Source organism: Lissotriton helveticus, chromosome 5_1 (genome assembly GCF_964261635.1).
Source record: "Lissotriton helveticus chromosome 5_1, aLisHel1.1, whole genome shotgun sequence".
Classification (NCBI taxonomy): Eukaryota; Metazoa; Chordata; class Amphibia; order Caudata; family Salamandridae; genus Lissotriton; species Lissotriton helveticus.
Window position 1 is genome coordinate 2,028,577,836 of NC_136065.1, and position 21,167 is coordinate 2,028,599,002.

Genomic DNA, 21,167 nt, shown 5'->3' on the forward strand with positions numbered 1-21,167 from the left:
ACCTTGACCACTTGTTGCCGCATGGAGAGCGAGTCATCCAGAACAAAACCAAGATTTCGTACCTGCGTAACTGGGAGGGGTGGAGAGCCCATTTCCGACGGCCAATGGTGGGGGCTCCAGAGGTGCTTATGCTTTCCCAGAATAACCACCTCCGTCTTGTCTCCATTCAATTTCAGGAGATTCGCCTGCATCCACTCTGCCACTCGGCTGAGTCCTTGTTTAAGAACAGATGAAGTACTTGATTCAGCCGAGGAAAGGGAGAAAATGATCTGAGTGTCATCTGCGTATGAGAAGAGGGAAAGACCAGCGTCTTCCACGATGGTTGCCCGGGGCCTCACATAGATGTTAAAGAGCATAGGGCTCAGTGAGGACCCCTACGGCACCCCATGCGCAGATGAACGGACGGAAGAAGAGGAGTCGGAGGAAATAACCTGATATGACCGGCGGCTCAAGAAAGAGGACAACCAGGCCAGAGCAGGACCAGTCACCCCGGCCGCTTTCAATGCTTTCAAAAGGATAGGGTGCGAAACTGTATCAAATGCGGCGCTTAAATCTAAAAGAATAAGCGCCGAGGTTTCGCCCTGATCAAGACGAGAGCGTAGATTCTCCGTGACCCCCAAGAGGGTTGTCTCTGTGGAGAAATGGAAACGAAACCCAGACTGGGACGGATGTAAAATCCTGTAGTCTCCACATGAGGTGAGATGTATATTAATATGCCTCTCCAGGATCTTTGAGAACATAGGCAGCAAGGAGATTGGCCGGAAGTTGGAAAGCGTCTTGGGGTCTGCGCCAGGTTTTTTTTAGAAGTGGAACCACCATGGCTCTTTTCCATTCATCCAGGACAATGGATTCCCGTAATGAAGAATTCAAGAGCTCTTGAATGACCAAAAGTAAGTCAGGAGATAGCTGTCGAAGGATACCCATAGGAATTGGGTCCAGGGGAGAGCCTGAGTTTACCTTAGCCATGCAGGCGAGAAAAGAATTCTGATCTAGCAAGGGCCACTCCGAGATCTGTACCTCCGGAGATGGAAAACCCAATATATCCAGAGTGGGGAGATCAGGAGATATCCTAGGGGGAGCCGATGAGAGGGAGTTATAGATTGTTTCGACTTTAGATAGGAAAAAGTCTGCGATTTCATTGCATTTAGATTCCCCTAAAGCAGGTGGAGTGGGGGAGGTATTCGAACCTGCTAACTTCTTTACCATTGAGAAAAGAGCTTTCGGCCGATTAATGGCCCTTTTGATAGACTCCGAGACATAGCAGGCTTTCGCCTTTCTACAGGCTCGGTGGTACTGCCTGAGTGCTGATCGGTATGTCAATTTGTCACTAAGAGCAAATGTTTTTCTCCAAGATCTCTCCTGGTGTTTACATTCGGACTTCAGTGTTTTCAGATCGTCCGTAAACCATGGGGCTGGAGAAAGATGTGAAATAGGTCGTCTGGGACATGGCGGCAGATGGCGGTTAGTGTTAGAGGTCAGCCAGTGGGATACTTCCTGATTCAGAGAAGTACACATTAGCTTTGTATCAGGGCGGCTAGCAGTGAGTGAGGCGTTAAACGCCGAGATATTCAGCTTAGTCCAGGCTCTGTAGCTACCCTTGGTGCCAGAGAAAGGCATTTCCTTAGCAGTCTCAACGAGCAGACTAAAGTAAATGGCAAAGTGATCGGACCATTCAAGGGGGAGAGCAGGAGAGGTGCAGTCAAGTGGGATGTTAGATATGACAGGATCGAGTAAATGGCCAGCCTGGTGAGTAGGACCTTGATTGCGTAATATTAGATTAATGGCCTCACAGTCAAATAGGAACGTTCTACTTAAGCCATTTTCAGTGTCTTCTAGATGGAGGTTCAGATCCCCCAAAATGGTGAAATTAGCTGACTTCAGGACATATGGGGCTACACGCTCGATAAACGATGATAGCCACTGAGTGGATTTATCAGGAGGGCGGTAAATAAGCATTCCCGATAATGTCAGTTGGGGGGTGACCGCTAGTTTGAACAGTGCGGCTTCGCAGTCTGGAAATGAAAGAGCTTCCAGTTAACAAGAATAGATAGCCTTGAAAATAATCGCTATCCCGCCACCTTTCCCAGTATCTCTGTCTTGTCTAACTATGACATAGCCGGATGGCAGGGCGCTGGCCACATCTGGTCCAGAACTGGCATGAAGCCAGGTTTCTGTTGAAAACAAAGCATCTGGCTGGGTGGAGGTTAGTAAGTCAAAAATATGGTCTCTGTTTTTTGGCAGAGAGCGACAGTTGATGCTCCAAAACTTATAAGATGGAGTTGATGGCACTGAAGGCACAGTGTTGTGAGTAAATTCAAAATTACAGTGTGAACATTTCACCGGCTCTTTAGCCAAGCAGTCGAGTGGCACGCAAAAGGGAGAGCCACCACCAAATCGGCGTAACTCCTCAGCTGAATACGAGGCTGGGCCACGGATTTCGGGCTCACTTTGAGCAGAGTTACTGGCCGCTGGGCGTCTCAGGGCGCGGACGGGCGCAGACGGGCTTGCCTTTGGTGCACCCGCCCGCTGCGCGGTCAGGATCTGGTGATCATTTTATAGGCAAAGGAGGAGTGCAGGAGGCAGCCAACAGCTGGTCCGCTACCTTGCCGTACACCCAAGATGGCGTCCACCCCTGTCTCCTCCCGCGTCAGCGCCTAGTCGGCTGCGCGGGGAGCAGGGTTCAAGATACGGCGAGGGAAAGTAGGTAAAGTGGCTGGAGGGAGATAACATTCGAAATACAACAGAAATAAACTAACACAAGTATAAAATTGCAGCGAGTCTAAAACCCCCGGCTTTCCGCCTCAGGGTAAATCTTGTGCGCGCGCTACAGCGCGATTTAAATATCCTGGAGGGCGGGAGGCAGTCAACAGCTGGTCCGCTACCTTGCTGTACACCCAAGATGGCGTCCACCCCTATCTCCTGCCGCGTCAGCGCCTAGTCGGCTGCGCGGGGAGCAAGGTTCAAGATACGGCGAGGGAAAGTAGGTAAAGTGGCTGGAGGGAGATAAAATTCGAAATACAACAGAAATAAACTAACACAAGTATAAAATTGCAGCGAGTCTAAAACCCCCGGCTTTCCGCCTCAGGGGAGAATGATAACACTAAATGCTGCATACATCATTGCGCAGCATTCAATCTCACGAGTTCGCACATACCAAACTCGATCCTGCACTCCCCACACATCAGGAACTACCATGGTCACATATATTCCCCATGCATTCCTATGGGAGGGCAGGTCACTCACCACACATACACAGAGATCTCACGCACTTTACACTGTACCACAGTGAAAAAGTGCGCAGAGGCCTAAAATCACCAACTCCAGGTTACAGAAACTGGCTAGGAAAAAGCAAAAAGTTTCGGGGTGAACCTGCCAAAAGGGCCAGGTCCAACAGCAAATAACAAACTATTCATGTTATCCTTGTCACCCGCCCTTGCACACACAAGGACATGTTTTTTTATTTGCTGGTGCTTTTTTTATTTCCCCCTCCCCCCTCCCCACCGCTCCTCGTGAAGGGCAGTCTGATCATTGTTGACAGGTTTTGGTTATGCTAATGCGGGGTCTTGTCAGGCCTGACTCAATCCCCAGAAGATGCTACACAAGGGGTTTTCAGATCGTATTTAATATTTCGTGCAGATCTGCAATGTCATACATTATATTTTCCATAATTTGGTGTACCGCCTATTGAGTGAGAGGGGGTTGCTTTGGAGGTGTGCTGGGTGGCTGTTGTTCTTCCAAATCTGCCACTTCGAGTTGTTTAGTGGCTGTAGTAAGTATTTTAAGTATGTTTCTACCTTTTTACATAGGCTAATAGTGAAGTTATTACAAAAGGTCCTATGAATGTATTGGTTCTGTCTCTGAAAGGTGTTGCTGTAACCATTAAAAGCATCTGCCTTCATTAAGGCTCCAGGAAGTAGATTAAGACCTTGCTTTTTGCATCAATAGACATTCTTTGTTGTGAATGTTGTGCCAAGATGATCCTGTGTAAGTGTTTAATAACATAGCATAACAATTCAGTATGTGTTATATACTGTAATTGTTAATTCAGTCACAATCCACATCCTTGGCTGGTGGCTAGATACGGTACAAGTGTCTTTCCCATCTGTCTGAAAAACCTCTTGTCCCCCAGTAGCGGCTCAATGTCTCTTCGCAAACTATATCTATGCTAAGCATTGTGGAGGATGAATATTTATCTTCTTTTTTCTCTTTTCCTCCCTAGGAAGTGCAGATCATCTTGAGCAGGTACGTTCTCTTCCTCTTATGTACATTTGAGACTTGCCTTTGTCCCATGCTTGATTTTCAAATACCCTTTCATTATGGTATACGTTTTTGAAAAAGTCCCCTTTCACCAAAACGTGGTTTCTTGTCACTTTTGGGGCATAGTATGAAGCTTGCGCCTGAAGGTTACATTCTACATTTGTTTTTGTTTTTTGCAGAGTTTTATATAGCGTGAACTTGACCCGAATCGGGTATCAGAGCGCTTTACATAGCACCAGTTACGTTACAAGAGGACCCACATTCATTTTTGTTAGGCACAGGGAGATTAAGTGATTTGCCCAGAATCACAGGATGTTCAGCGTCCTTGCCGAGACTCGAACCCAGTTCCCCAGATTTGAGGTTGACCGCCCTAGCCGTTAGGCCAACTCCTTAAGAGGATCACAGAGTGGAATATGGTCTGAGCAAACAAGAGCAATTGCTGCTCCAAATATAAACAGGCATGGTAACTTCATAAGGTTGTGCCTAGGCCATTAGCAAAGGTAAATGTGGGCAGAATCATGGATAGACCTGTAACTGTGTTAATCATTGTATACTTCTCCTAAAGCAGCGAACACAATTGTCAAGGTGCTGGAAAAATGTGCCTTTGCAGGAGTATTTGTTAAAAATAAAACATAGCAGCTTGGGTAGCCCAAGTCTGAAACAGGATTTAGCGCAACATAGCAGGCAACAAAGCAAAATATCAGTAGACAAATTTCATTACAACTAAGGGCCTGATTTCGATATTGGCGGACAGGTTACTCTGTCACAAACTTGACGGATATCCTGTCCACCAAATAACAATTCCATTATATAATAAACACATGATCAGTGGCTATGCAAAGAATGCCTGCACATTCAGAGCTTGTACACACATCTCCGGGAATTCAAATGTAAAATACAAGCAATCCGGTAAGATTTGGTGCTACCATGGTATGTGCACCCTGCCACCTGGGGTTCAAAACCAGACCAGGAAAAGTCCAGTTCGGTGTATAATTGTTCAAAACACACCATGGTCCACATTAATATATGTCTGTTCAACGAAGTGGTGAGACAAAGTTGTGATTGACTTCCGTGTGGTTTTTTTCTTTCACAATGCTGTTCATTATTTGTCAATTATTGATACCCAAATGCAGAAAGGCATCCGACACGTGTTTCGTCAAAGAGATTTTCTCAAGGCTGGAATAGGAAGTACAATGAAGAGAATGATGATAGAGTGCGCCTCAATATAGTGCCTCACTCTTTAAAAAAAAAAAAGAAATCTTTTTATTGACAAAAATGAAAAAGAACCATAATACAAAAGAACTTAAACAAGCATCAGGTGAGTCACATTTTCTTATCGTGTTAGTCCGTGTATCACAAGTACAGAATTACTTACAATTATTTACATAATAGGGGATCATGGGGATTCTTGCGCCACTGATACCGCTCGTGGCGCTGGTGGTTCACATATATCTCCACGGTGCCTATTCCACGCCACCCAGACCTTTCTCCATTTCTCCGGGCACCCCCTGGCCACATACACAGATTTTTCCCTGAACATACACCAGTCCAAGTCTTCGGCCCACCTGGAAACCCGAGGCTGTTGACCCGCACCCCACAGCGGAGATATATTTCGTTTCGCCACCATGTAGGCGAGTGTAGCCCATTGCCTCTGGCTCACATTCACATCAGTAGGTTCTAACACGTTCCACAGACCACTCCGAGCCTCCGGACGCATGGCCACACCCAGCACCTCTTTCATCTCATCATGAACTTTCATCCAGTATGCCTGAATCACCCCACAATCCCAAAGAATATGTATGAAGGTGCCAGGCTCTTCGCATTCCCTCCTAAAATCTCCACTCTCCGCTCGCCCCATACGCACCAACCGGGGTCCTGTGATATATGATCTGTGCAAGATCTTTAGCTGCACCAAGCGAAGCCTCATCTGAATCGCAACTACTTTCGGGGAGGAGACCGCCGCACCCAATCCTCATCATCCAATTCCAGACCCTCTGCATTCCACTGCTCTGTAATACGTCCCAATGGGTCCTCCGTATTATTGACTAACTTCTTATATATTAAGGAGATAGTCTTCTCGGGAAGGTGTCCGTCAAGTATCCGATCTTCAAGAGGGGAAGCCTCTGGAATCGTGGCACCCCTAGATACATGGGTCAGGAGAGCATGTCTCACCTGTCGGTATCGATAATGTTCAGTATCATGCATACTGTACTGTTGCTTAAGAAAGTCAAACGTATGTATCTCCCCTCCTCCCCACATATCCTTTATCTGGGCAATCCCTACAAGTTCCCACTTGTCAAACCCCTTGGTCTTCCACAGGCTCCCAAGTTTCTCCGAACTAAACAGAGGGGTTGCCAAGGTCAATTTGCCCTCCCAGCCCAAACACCTATTAGCGGGTGCCACACCTGTACCGCATGTGCCATTGGGCCTGTCAAATCAAATCGCCCTGGCTTGGCATACAAAGCTCTGTTAATATCTCCACCCGGCGCCAGCCCACGATCCATAGCGTATTCCGCGTCTCCAGGGGGACCACAGACCACATGGTTCACCACTGCTAATTGCGACGCCCAATAATACTTCCGTAAATCCGGGAGTCCAATTCCCCCGTCATACCACGGGAGAGTTAATTTCACGAACGCTATTCGGGGTCTGCTGTCCCAAAGAAGTTGTCTCTGGAGCGCTTCAATCTCCTTCAAATAGGAGACCGGCACCGGGTCCATTGAGTTCTGTAATGCGTATAAAAATCTAGGCAAGACCATCATCAACAACGTCGCCCTTCCAAGTAATGAAAGCGGAAGGGCTCTCCAGCGCTCCACATCTTTCCTAAACCTACTCAAGGGGGAGACCAAAATATTGGTATAACTAAGCTTCGGGTCAAGCGTTATATAGATACCCAGATATTTAAACCCAGTCAACTCTATCTGAATGGGGAAGGACTGCGGAATCACCGGGGGTTTGCATGCAAGGACAAAAAACCCAGAGTATCCAGTACATCCAGGAAACAAATCAAAGACGCTCTGGGGTTGGTAAGGTATAACAAGATATCATCGGCATATAGCGAGATTTTATCTTCCCAGCCTGGCTTCCACCTCAAGCCTCGTATCGTTCGATCCCATCTGACCCAAGCGGCTCCAGTGCCAGTGCCAGTGCAAAAAGCAGCGGGACAGTGGGCATCCCTGTCTCGTGCCCCTCTCCAGTGAAAAATCACTTCGCCAGAACCGCAAAAAGATAGTTCCATTCAACCCGGTCAAACGCCATAGTGGCGTCAAAAGACACCAGGATCGCCGGCTCCAGTATTTTCGAAGCACCCCCAAGAATTCCATGCAACCTCCGCAGCAGGTTCAGTGCTGTGTTGCGGCGCGGCATAAAGCCGGATTGATCTGGGTGTATGAGGGTGGTGACCACTTTGACCAATCTAGTAGCCAGCAGTTTTGCCAAAAGTTTGGGCTCTGCATTGAGGAGCGAGATCGGCCTATAAGAAGAGCACTGCTTCTTGGGCCTACCCGGTTTATGAATAACCACTATATTTGCTACACGCTGGTCGTAAGGGAGCTGGCCCTTCTCTTTACTCTCCAAGAACATGGCACAGACGTATGGAGCGAGGTTCTGAGCATATAACTTGTACAACTCTATTGGTATCCCGGTAGGGCCAGTCGCTTTACCGGATTTTATCCCCCTGATTGCCTGTGCCACTTCATCGTCTGTGAGGGGGGAGTCTAAATAGTCCTCCTCCTCCGCTGATAACCCTGGCATGACAATATCTTTGATCATTTCACTGTTCTCAGCCTCTGTGAATCCAGTACCGGCGGTATATACACACCTATAATACTCTAAAAAGGTGTCTGCAACCGCTTGTGGGTCCGTCACTATTTCTGAATCGGTTCCCTCTATCTCAGGTACTGACCTAGATGCCCGCTCCTCGTGCAAGCCACGCAATCAACTTGTCGGTTTTGTCTCCATGCTCATATATTCTGCTTTGTATAGCTTCATTTTGAGCTGTAGCTCTATCTCTGGCTAGGCTTCTGTATTCGTCCTGACGTAGCTTCATATGATGGATATCTTCCGATGCCGACGTTCTAGCTACCCTCTCCTCTAATCGCAACACTTCAGCTTCCATCCTAGCCACCGTTTTCTCTTTTTCCCCGCTACCAAGGATAAGACCTCTCCCCTAGCCACTACTTTGTATGCTTCCCAAAGGGTTTGAGCCGATTCAACAGTACCCTTATTTTCCCGAAAATAGCGATCTGACATCTGGATAACCTCCTTTTTGGTAGTCGGATCTTTTAGTTGCCATGCACTAATAGGGCCACCCTACCCACCGCAGTCTGCCCAAACGCAAGACGTAACCATAGTGGAGTGTGATCGGATATAACTCTACCTAGGTACCGTACCTCCAGGATAGTGGCCGCCATAGCCGCCGGCAGCAATATGTAGTCTAGTCTAGATAAACTCTTGTGTGCCACTGATATGTGGGTAAAACGTGTCTGTGTCGGGTTACGTACACGTCAGCTATCCACCAGTCCCAAAGTCTCAAGGAAATTCGAAAGTCATCTTTGCGATGGTGGAAGTGGTCGTGGCGGATTCCTATCGGCCTCTCCATCTAGCACCGCATTAATATCACCCCCCAATATCAAAAGGCCCACGGGCAAGGAGAGGAACACTGTACTCAGGTCACGAAAGGTGTCGGACTGTAGACCAGGCGGCACATATAGTGACAAAAGGGTAACTTTCTTTCCCCATACTTGCCCCGACACACCAACATATCGACCCCTCTCATCCAGCCACGTTGACTGTACTGCCATAGGAAAGGAATTCTTGATCAAAACCCCCACCCCTCTGGGGCCAGTTGTGAATCCAGCATGTGCCGCTAACTTATAGCCCCCTTTATGGAGGGCCATGCAGCAATTACCCCCAAGGTGTGTCTCTTGTAATAATGCGACATCCGGTGCATGTCTTCTAATGAGCTGATTAACCATCCCTCGCTTAATCCTATCTCCCAGAACATTCACGTTCCAGCTTAGCACCTTTATCCCAATCCCTGATTAACCTGTGTCATCGGCCCCACACAACAAAACTCTGTTCACCTCATTCTCACCTGATGCAAAAAGAAAAAAAAACACGCCATACTACCACTACTCCATCTCCTGACAAAAGGGAAAAAAGAAAAAGAAAACAACTACTATGCAACAACTTTCCCACCCCCCCTCCCTCACCCTGCACCCCTGCTCGCGGCATTCGCCAACCCCCAATTTGCAGTGTGCCTGTCGCCCCATATTCTAACTAACCAACTATCTAAAAGTAGATCTGAGGAGGAAGTCGCCACCCCGCATCCCCGCACCCGCCCTTAGGATAATAGATCTTGCGCCTACTATGACTCTCAATCTCGAAGAGCATACCCGTAGAAATGTCTCGTACGTAGCCCCCCCCCAGAAAGACCATACATCACAAGCGACGGCAGTACTCATCATTGATGCTTGTTTCCGGTCCAGGGAAGGCATGGCTTGGCAGTTCGGGCTGGACTGTTCCCATGTGGCACAGGGTCAGACTGATTTGCATATGGCCATGTCTGAACTGGGGTGGCTGAGTGAGCTAAAGAATGGTGATGGATTAAACCCAGATCAGTTGTATCACTTTGTTCGCCCTAAGTTGGCAGGGTATGCTCCGACGTGAGTCCCTTGCTCACTTGGCCACTGGATTCAAGATAGCCTGGCTGATGAGGATTATGAATCCAAAACCCGTCCCATGATGCCTGTTTCCTGTCTAGGGAAGACATGTCTTGGCAGTTCGGGCTGGACTGTTCCCATGAGGCACAGGGTCAGACTGATTTGCCAAACTGGGGTGGCTGAGTGAGCTAAAGAATGGTGATGGATTAAACCCAGATCAGGTGACTGGGGGTGAGTGTTTGATTAGCTCAAATGCTCCGTCCATCATCCCCTTTTGTATCGCTTTATCCACCATCAGGGCCAGGCGCCCCCGGGGGCTCCACCGATTGCAGCAGTTCGTTTTAATGGCCAGAAGGGGGGGAGGGGCCCTCAGGGGGAAGCGCTCTCTCTGCGCCACCTCCAATGCGCCCCCCCCCACCTGTACCAGAAGCGTTTTTGGACCCGGGCGCGACCGGCAATCTCAGGTCGCCGCCCCGGGTGTTGATCAACTCGCAGCCGGCCATCGCCACCATGCGAGTCCCCGGCTCCAGCCGCCTCGGTGGCCCAAACTTCGGGGATGCACCGCTTGGGCTCCCGATGTCGTAGCGGGACCGGAGCGGCGTCGGTGAGCACTGTTTCACTTCTGATAGCCGGTCCCCTCCACGGCGCCTCAGGAGAGGTTCAGGATTTTGCGGGTCGGGCGCGGGTTCCACGGAGGCACCGGCCCACGCGGCCATCTTCATTGCGCACGTATGGTGCCTCTCTCTTGTTACGTGATTTCACTTTTATGGAGCCCATATTCTTCTGACTTTTCTTGCTGCTTGCATACAGGCATTTTACTGCTCGCACACAGGCTTATCAAGGCCTGTTACAGCACGCTCCATACTTGGTTCTGTGAAATCACGTAAGTCAATTGCAACTTCGTCTCACTACTTCATTGAACAGACATATAATACTGTTGACCTCTCTGAGTGCTTCAGTATTGTTTTTTTTTTTTCAGAACAAAATTTTATTGGATTTTTTGCTGTTGACCGAATACAAAGAAGGCACCGCTCCCTAGAAGCCAGAGAGGCAGCGTGTATATAGTTATCCATCACATACCAGTTATTCAATCAACATTTCGATATAATTACCTTGCCCCGAACTCCCTGCCCCCAAACTCCCACCTTTATAACTTCCCGCCCGGTTCCCACCCCCATCCCCGCACAGTGCCTACATGGTTCATGATAAAGAGCATAGTTAATTCAGCATCTATGTGTGTATCGTTTCACCCAGAGTCAACAAGTAAATGTTCTGCATCAGTATCCTGTGGCGCCGGAGGTTCCAGCCACAGACCTCTGTAGTCCGCCCATCTTTTCCAGATTTTAAAATATTTTCTGGGACAGCCCCTGGCCTCAAATACCGGGCGTTCCAGCCCCATGTTAAAGTCCATGCCCCTCTTCCACACCTCCACCAGGGTGGCCCTAGCGTCCTTCCAGGCCTGAGCTATGTCTCTTTTAGCCACCGTAAGGCCCAGGAGCAGCAGATGGCGTTTATAGATATTTCCTCCTACGTGTTCCATGACATGGAGAAGGTCCAGCTTCGGTGAGCGGGGGAGGTCCCAGCCCAACACCTCCGTCAGACAATCCCACACACCGGTCCAGAACCGCAGCAACCCAGCACACGCCCACACCGTATGTAGAAAGGTGCCAACTGAACAGCCACACCGCAAGCAGTCAGGGGAGGCTATCAGACCAGCCCGCCATAGGCGGTCCCTAGTATCGTAGGCCCTATGCAAGTACTTAAATTGAATAAAGCGCAAGCGCACCGCCACCGCTGCCCCACTTGGGGCCTCCAGGGCCTCTCTCCAATCCTCCTCTTCCAAGTCTCCTACGTCTCCCTCCCATGCAGACCGCAACTTATCAAGGGAAGAGGAGCAATGTGTAACGAGTGTTTGATATATATTAGATATTTTCTTAGTTTCTAATTCCCCCATGAATACCTTTGCCTCCAGGGGACTGAACTCCGGCAAAGATTCCAAGCCAACCAAAGTGGGGGACAGGGCGTGTCGGAGCTGTAAGTATTTAAAGAATTGGGTATGGGGCATATCGTATTCTTCTCGTAGTGCCTGAAAGGACTTAAGGGTCGTGCCATTCATAACGTGACCCAGCGCCGAAATACCAATCGCATCCCAGCCACTGAATCCCCGTAAGGACGCTAGTGCTGGAAACCTCCCATTGTGCCACAACGGGGTTTCCCTCGTCAGTGTGTTCCACCACCCCATGCGGCGGAGAGCTCCACGCCACACCTGAAAGATCACATGGGTGACCATCGGGAGCCTCTTTTTGATGGCTGCCGAGTACAAGATAGTGTGCAGCGTGTCCGGATCCATCAGGTATCTTTCCAGGGCATAGGCCGGGTCGCCCCGGTCCCCATACCACCACTCGTTTAGGACCAAAAGATGCGATGCTTGGTAGTAAGACAGGACGTCTGACGTGGCCAGCCCCCCACAATAGGTAGAGAGGAAGCAGGTGCGGAGCGCTACTTTCGCCGCCCCACCGGCCCATAAGAACTGGCGTAGCGCCGAATCTACCTGACGAAACCACTGCAGCGAGATAGGATATGGATGGTTTTTTAATTGATATAGAATACGAGGGAGAGCCACCATCTTGAATATGGCTGAGCGGCCATAGACATTCAAAGGCATCCTAGACCACGTTTTCATATCAGATCGTATTTTGTCCCAAACAGGTAGTACATTGCGTGACCAGGAGACTCCGGGCACATCTGTCAGAAAAACGCCCAGGTACTTAATGCCGCACGCCGCCTGCCGCCTCTTGTAGGGTCGATGCCCAGGAACCCACACCACTACGCTCCCCCAGCACCCACAGCTTTGATTTCTGTACGTTCAAGTGGAGACCAGACACTTCGCCAAATATTCGCAATATTTCAAGGACCCTGGGCCCAGATCTATTTAGGTCCGTTAGGAAGAAAAGAACATCATCGGCGTAGAGCGCGATTCTATCTGACGGCCCCGCCTCCCACTCAACACCTCGCAGCTGTTCGTCCATTCGCACCCACGCCGCCAGCGGCTCCATGGCTAGGGCAAATAAATAGGGTGAAAGGGGACAGCCCTGCCGGGTGCCGCGGCTTATAGGGAAGGGGCTGGAGACCGCCCCCGCCACTCTCACAGATGCCATCAGGTCCGTATACAATAGCTGTATATAGGACAGGAAATGTGGTCCCAGATTGAGGCGAAACAGGAGCGCTCGGAGATATGTCCAACTCAGCGAATCAAAAGCTCTATCAATATCGGCAAGGAGAAGTGCCGCCGGAATCCCTGCTGCCCGCGCCGCCTCCACCACTAATTGCGCCCGTCTTATGTTGTATCTCGTTGCCCTGTGGGGCATAAGCCCGGCCTGATCCGGGTGGACCAAGTCTGCGATATATGGGAGGAGACGATTAGCTAAGGCCTTTGCCAGGATTTTTGCCTCAACATTGAGAAGCGAGATCGGTCGGTATGATTCAGGGCGGTCCGGGGGCCTCCCAGGTTTACAAAAAACCACAACCTCCGCATGCCGCCAGTCCGCCGGCAGGCGCCCACAGTCTCTTGCCGCCTCCAGCGCCCTTCTGTAGCGCATCCCCAGCTGGAGATGAAACATTTTCATAAACTCGCACGGGAAGCCGTTGGGCCCAGGGGCCTTTCCAGCATTCAATTCCCCCAGCGCCGCTCCCAGCTCCTCCGCCGACAGCGGGAGTCCAAGCCGAGCACGGCCTTCATCCGAAAGCGCCCTGGGTGGAAGGTCCGCAAGGAATATATCGACCTCCTCTGCCGGGAGTGCCTCCCGGGGGTGTACTGAGCCGCATAGTAATGCGCAAAGGTAGCGGCCAGGAGCTCGGGGGCAGTCACAGGGTCCCCCGCCTCATCTCGGAGTCCCGGTAGGGACTGTGCCTGGAAGGCACCTTGGCAGAGTCTATACAGCATCGTACTGGACTTGTCACCCCATTGGTATATCCTACTCTGCGTAGCCAGCCATAGCTGACGGGCCTCATCTAGTAATAAGGATGTGTACGACTGCTGAAGACATAGCAAACGCCCTACAGCATCAACTTCCCCCCCCGAAGCACACTCCGCCTCTAAATTGCGGGCCTGAGCCGCTGCCTCCTCAATGGCCCCCCTGCGGGTCCTACGGTTCGCAGCGCACCAAGCAATGTCTATGCCACAAAGCACAGGTTTCAGGGCCTCCCACAGGGTCATGGCATCGGTCTCTGGCCTATCGTTGTCGTCCCAGTAGTGTGCTATGGCCTCTCTCATGTGCGACTGGTAGTTGTCTTGTTGCAGATGCCACGTGGAAAGGCGCCATCGAAAAGGCTGCCGCCTCCTATCGAAGAGCAAGTCCATTGTTATCGGGGAGTGATCCGACAGGCCACGCGGGAGTATGGACGTAGAGTTCACCCTCCCAATCCAGGGTTGAGGAATGAACAGGTAATCGAGTCTAGAGAAGGATTTGTGGACTGCAGAAACATAAGGGAATTCACGGCTATGGGTATGTTGGTATCGCCATGCGTTTATCCAACCCATCCCCCGCACCAAGCTGCTCAATTTAGTGGGAGTGTCCGCAACCAGACCCCCTCCGGACCTACAGCGATCCAACCGCCCATTCATCACGTCATTCCAGTCACCGCCCACTATCGTCAGCACACTCTGGACTTCAACCCAAATATCGAACAGCCGCTCTACAAGGGCCTCCTGCGGCGGGGGGGGGGAGCATACACACTGCCAAACACCATGGGATCATCCCCCACCATTCCCTTAATGAAAGCAAATCCGCCATGGGCATCCATCCATTGCGTCTCATGCGTATAAGACACCCTACGGTGTACCAGAACCCCCCGGGACCCTCTCGCAAAACCAGCATGAAATACCTGATCATAGCCATATCTTTTTAAGCTAAGGGTTTTGGTTCCCAGGAGGTGTGTCTCTTGTAAGAGCAACACATCTTCCTTCTCCCTCTTCCCCAGTCGCAAGACTGCGCCTCTTTTAACTTTGTCAAGCATCCCCCTCACATTCCAGCTCATAATCCGCAGTGATGCCCGCGGGAGGCCCGTCTCCTGTACATCAGCCGCCATCCACAGGCCAAAGTTTCAGAGTGCTGGGCGTCAGAGACCACACACAGATACATAAAATCGAACAGGCTCTCGTACACACTGTGCTAATGCTAACTACCCCAACCCCCCCAAATCCCCCCCAGACCGCCCCACCCCCCCGGTCTCCCCCGACCTCCCTCCACTCCCACCCCGCCCCAAACAGTGCCCACAACTCCCCCTCCATCCCCACCACCCCATACCTCAGCAACATTGAAGTACCTGTCGCGGTGCAGGCGATCCCCACCCTCCAACGGGAGGTCAGAGACCCACTACGCCAATGGATCCCACCCAACTACCCACCTGATCTTAGTCTACCCCTTACCCAACTTACAAAATGAACTTCGGGAGTAGACCCGCCCTCTCTCGGGCGTCCCCCGACCCATGTCCCACCTACGTACATTCACTGTGAAGCAAAAGTTCAGGTGGCGTGTCAGCAAGAAGCATTTTCGTCCCCTGCGCCATCACGGTCCCTCAACAGCCACCGGGGGCCTCTGTGTCAGGCGGACTCAAAGTAATATAAGGTCTCCGAGCTTCAGGATTTGAGAGTCCGCCGCTTCCGCATCCTCCGTCGCCTCCTCCCGAGGCGGTGGGCGCTTCTGTGAGCGCGATCTCCAGTTGCTCCTACTCCGTGATCGTCGGGGAGTCCTTCCCGCCGTGGATGACGAGTCAGAGTCACGTCTCGGAGGGGTGTGTACTTTAACGCGAACCGTTTCATCTGTCCAAGCAAAGACCTCCTCCGGGGAGTTAAAAAACTGGGTACGGGACTGGAACACCACCCGCAGGCGGGCCGGATAAAGTAGGGCATACTGAATCTTGAGTTCTCGCTTTCGCTGCAGTAAAGGACTGTCGTTGCTGCTGCACTAGCTTAGTGTAGTCCGGGAATATCAGAATTTTGTGGTTCTCGTGCATTAGAGGGTCTTTGGCGCTGGCTTGTCGCAAGATAGTGTCCCGATCATGATAATTGAGCAGTTTGGCAATCACTGATCGGGGGCGAGCCCCCACTGGCGGCTTCGGAAGAAGTGCACGATGTGCCCGCTCCACGACAAAGCAGCGCGAGAGGGACTCCGGGGGAAGCCACCCCTCCAGCCACTGGGTCAGGAAGGCCTCTATGTTGCCTTTCTCACTGTCCTCCGGAAATCCCACGCACTGTAGGTTGTTCCTCCGGGCCCGTCCTTCCGCATCCTCAACCCGGAGTGCAAGACCCTTTTGAATCCCCTCCATGGCGGCCACCTTCTTCTTGAGAATCACCACATCATCTTCCACCTCCGTGATTCTGGTTTCTGTTTCGGTGATGCGGGCGACAGCGTTACGTAAATCTTGTCGGAGCAAGGTCACATCAGCCCCGACTGCCCCAATTTTTGCATCCAGCATGTCCCTTGATTGCGTAATAGCTGCCATCAGAACAGCATTATCCGGTCCCGAGCTTTGTTGACCTCCGGGTGCCCCTGCACCTCCGCTCGGCCCCGCAAATTTGTCCATCGGGCCTTGTTTCGTGGTGCCGCCGCTGTTTCCGCCTCTCGTCATGTTGAGCTTAGGGCAAAATGCCAGGCCGTGGGGAGCGCGGGAACACCGACCCCCACCTCTGCCGCTCCCTCGAGGTCTGGGGGGAAGCACACACGGGGTTCTGGGGGGTTGGCGCTCTCGCTCGCATCCAACTGAAGGCTCACAGTATTGGCGCCAGCACCTTGTCCCCACGCACCCCGCCTCAGTTCAGGCAACGCAGGATACTTTGCAGGATATTGTGCCGGCGGGACGGAGCTCGTTTAAGCTGCGTCCGCCATGCTCGCCGCCTTGGCCACGCCCCCTTCAGTATTGTTTTTGAACTATAATTCCATTATAACCTGTGAAACGTTTGTGACAGAGTATCCCATCTGTCAAGATCATAACCAGGCTCTAAATTCTTGTTGGACTAGTGTGCTTTACATATAATTCACTCCAGTCCATATACATTTTCTTTTAATACAAGTCAGTGTAGTAGGATCATGTGACAGCAGTTAGTTTTAGCAGAAACTTATCTGTTGTCCAGACCAAGGACTTGTAATGCTAGTACTTTAGAACAGTTCAAGCAATGGCAAAATAAGCATGACAGTCAGAAACTACGCATTCTGCTACAAACAGGGATGGGGGATATTGTTTTATCAATGCTGTCAAAAGTGGTCAAATCCGTTGAAGACCGCTTGTCTCAGAGTACTAGAACTATAGGTATCCACACCAGTGCACAGTGTCAGAAGAGTAGATCGTACAAGGCAAAGCAAACTGTATAGATTAACTCGCTCTGGAAACTGAATTGAATCTCAAATGACTTGGTTAAATCGAGTTGGAGACACTTTAGATTTAATCAAAAGAAAATTGTCTTGTTTAATCATGAACTCCTACAACTTGTTGGATGCTCATTATTACTTATTTGTGCAGGTACTTAAATCAACAAAATAATCATATTGAGATTTATGCTTTTTCAAATAAAGAAATTCTGATAAACTGGGTGCTTGGAATCTTTTACACAGTCGCAATGCAGACTTTGACTATAAACAGGAGTCCCTAGTCCACCTTTTATGCTGCTGCCTGATAGTACAGTACAAGCGATGCAGATTCAATCAATCAATCAATCACAGCATTTATAAAGCGCGCTACTCAAGGCACTGGGGGAGAGGGGTATGTTACTGCTCGAACAGCCAGGTCTTGAGCTGCTTCCTGAAGGAGAGATGGTCTTGGGTTCGCCGAAGGTGGGTGGGGAGGGAGTTCCAAGTCTTGGCTGCAAGGTAGGAGAAGGATCTTCCTCCGGCGGTGGCTCTGCGGATGCGTGGTACGGTGGCGAGTGCGTGGCTGGTCGATCGTAGCTGGCGGGCGGGCGTGTAGAAGGTCAGGCGGTCGTTCAGGTACTTGGGTCCCAGGTGCTCACAGATAAATTGACAAGTTAAAGTGAGCCATTGGGACTCTGCCTGAACACTAAAGGCATAGCTGAGATTTGTCACGGAGCAAAGGTTTTTCAATCTATTTTTTAAAAACTTTCCCAAACAATTTAAATTAATATTGGTATCTTTTAATTGTTTCGAAATCTTTTTTCTGTAATTGTTGAATCATTCTGCCATTCTATGTTATGAATACTTTATTCATGTTTTATCAGCTTGTGGAACGATTTTAATGAATGAATTACAATGATAACACTGCAAAAATACTCACACAGGGTTAGATCATAGATAATATTTTTGTGACCAAAACGACAAAAATCGAATTAGTAGAACCCGAAGTAGGACATTTTAAAGATAAAATGAAATTATAGTGCTTAATCATAAAGTTCCAACCAGGGACATCTGGTTGCTCTGGACCAGGGTAAATCCAAAGTTCAGGCTGGCCGCGATGGAGCGCAGGCTGTCTACAAGATCGACACAGGTCCCGCTGAAAAAGTACATTGGATGGAGGTAGAGTCGACATTGACAACCCGATACGAGGAGCAGAGGAGGCGATCCATTTTCATCGATCCCGTGGATGTAGGTCTTGCATCGGTTCGGATCCACACAGTCAGTGAACCCTCATCGACAAACCCTTTTGCGATGCGTCATCGTCGAGCCGCGCAGTCTGTCGTTGTCGAGCCGGGCAGTCCGTCACAGTGATGTCATCGAGCAGCAACTGCGTCGCCATTAAATGAGATATGTTGGTTTCGATTGGCGCAAAGTCGTCGATGCGTGGGTTCTGCTGGGTCAGCATAGAAAAGTCACATCCAAGGCTCAGGACTGGATTGGCACCGCCTGACAAGGCACAACTCACAGATGGCACAGTCCAGGTGCTGTTGCAGGGTTGTAGAAAGTCTTTGATGGCCCTGAGACTTCAGAATAGGGGGCAAGCCAGAAATCCCTTGTAGTCACTCTAGGTTCAGGCGAGATGAGTCAAGTCCTTTTGCTCAGCAGGGCAGAGGGTAGCAGGCAACAGGAAGCACATCAGAGTAGAAAACAGTTCTTAAAGAGCAGCAGTTTAGCAGAGTGGCACTCCTTGTAGCAGCACAGCAGTCCTTCTTCCTGACAGAGTTCTTCACAAGTCCAGTAGTGTACTCCCTTGGTAGGGTCAGAGACCCAGTACTTATGCCCAGTTCTGCCTTTGAAGTGAGAGTTACTTCAAAGAAGGTTATTTGAAGTGCACAGAGGTCTTTCTTCTCAGCCCTGGCTCCAGACTACCAGACTACCAGTAGAGGGTAATCAGCCATTTGTGTGGGAGCAGGATACAGCCTATTCAGGTGTAAGTGTCAGCTCCCCCCTCCCTTCCTGCCCATGAAGAGCCATCAGAATGCAGATGAGTAGTCAGACACACATACCCTACCTGTGTTTGTGCTGCCTAGAGGGAATGCAAAAAAGTGTAGTTGTCACTTGCCCCAGACGTGTTTTGGAGACAGGCTGCAGGTACACAGAGCAGTAAGAACAGATTAGGCATGTTATTACTAAAGACTCTGCCATTAGGCCCACCATTTCCACCTGGCACACATTCTGCACCATTGACTTGTGCATTAACGGGGGCGTAGCTACAGCTGCAATAGAGACAGATGTGTTCGGGTAGAGCTCTGTAGGAGGCTCCTCTAAACAGGCCAATATCTCCGTATGTAGTCGCTTTTGGGGACAGTGACTGACCGGACTGAATGCCAGAAGTTGAAGCGGCGGTGATAATTTGGCCCTGTCCGAGTCTGCTGTGATGCTGTGACTCTCCTGACTGGAGGAGCTGCCTGCGGTGTGGCCTCAGAGCGGTCGGCCTCGGCTACGCAAGCCTGAGGTCTGACCCCGCCCACACGGCCGCGAGTGATGGCGCAGTGGAAAGAAACAGATTGCCGGAGGCTGAAATCATGCCTGCTGCCCTGAAGCTCGCTGGGCTGTAGGGTGTCTGCACCGGGACCCCCGCGGCGCAACCTACCCACACTACTGTGTCCTCATCGGAGCCGGCAGCCACCCGCCACGCCATGAGAGGAGGAGCTGCATGCGGCGATGGCGCCCGGACTCCCGTCATGGCAGCTGCTCTGGAGGTACAGTGAGCGAACTGCGGCCCCCGGCGCACTGTTGTAAGCGCTCACCCTCACGTCCTGCTGAGTGTTGCTGCTGGGGGAGGCAAGTCAGGTGTTTAAGCCCCGGCGGAATCACCGCATGCTCCCAGGTCTTGCAGTCGCCTGGCTCTGTGCTTAATGGCTGTGGCAGTTGAGGGGATGAGGTGCGGGTAGCTCCCATTTGGACCTGTCAAGCTAACACCACTACCGCGAGGGACACCGAGAGGATGCCCCCCCCCCCTCCTCCACTGACCGGCTGGGGACGTGGCCTGATTGAGAGTCTGCTACCACCGCCGGAGAGGGATCAGGATAATTACACCCCCGCTGCTGTGCCGGGAGCTGCGTCTGGCCCTCCCTGCTCTTACTATATTTCTGTGGACGCTGGGGTGATGTAGTGGAGGCGACCCCTGTGCATGAAAGCTCTGATTGTGGAGGCTGTGGAATGGGAGGACGCGCTGCAGTGACACCACATTGGCCATTGCGGCCGCCTCACCACTAGTGTTGCTACCCGAGGGCAGGGGGCCCCACCTACTAAGGAGCACCCACTGCGTGCCGATGCTCTGCACCGGCGCCAGTGAGCGCCACCAGCCGGAGTTTGATTTAGCGAACTGCCAAGTGAGACACCGTGCTGGACTCCGGCTGCCCTCCCCCCGGATGAGACATCCCCCTTTAATGTACTGAGCAGCAGTACTTCACTACCCCGGAGGCCCTCCTGTTGTGTTTGATGCGAGGAGTGCCTGTAGCTGGCGCCCCTACCAAGCCGTCATCGTGAAGACGTAGGGACTCGACTTTGAGGCCGGAACTATTGCGAGGCAGCGGTGCATTCTACGATACTGCACTAACGGCCACCGTGCAGCTGTTGCTGGCTTGCTGCTGTCCGACTGGGCTGTCCCTGGCGTGTCCTATAAGCTCAGACTGCGGCGGTGGATGTTTGCGAATGGATGACCCACTAATCCAGGCCTGGCCTACTCATCTGCTGCAGAACACGCTGCTGCACCCTCAATAGCTGAGGTCTGCGTGGCTGAATACAGGGGTGGATGACTAAATCGCGGGGACGATACTGGAAAGTGGTGGGCGGGGCCCTGCTGCTCCGGCCGTGAGTTGTTGGCTGCCTACTAACT

The 21,167-nt window shown here is 51.1% G+C and overlaps 1 protein-coding gene across 3 annotated transcripts in view; it reads left to right on the plus strand.

Moving 5' to 3' along the window:
* Nucleotides 1–21,167, plus strand: part of LOC144756205 (E3 ubiquitin-protein ligase TRIM39-like) — a 216,783-nt gene that overhangs the window by 61,437 nt on the left and 134,179 nt on the right. For all 3 annotated transcript variants that reach the window (XM_078645814.1, XM_078645817.1, XM_078645815.1), the window contains exon 4: nucleotides 4,220–4,242. In XM_078645814.1, the coding sequence (XP_078501940.1) occupies nucleotides 4,220–4,242 (23 nt within the window). The remainder of the gene's footprint in view (nucleotides 1–4,219; nucleotides 4,243–21,167) is intronic.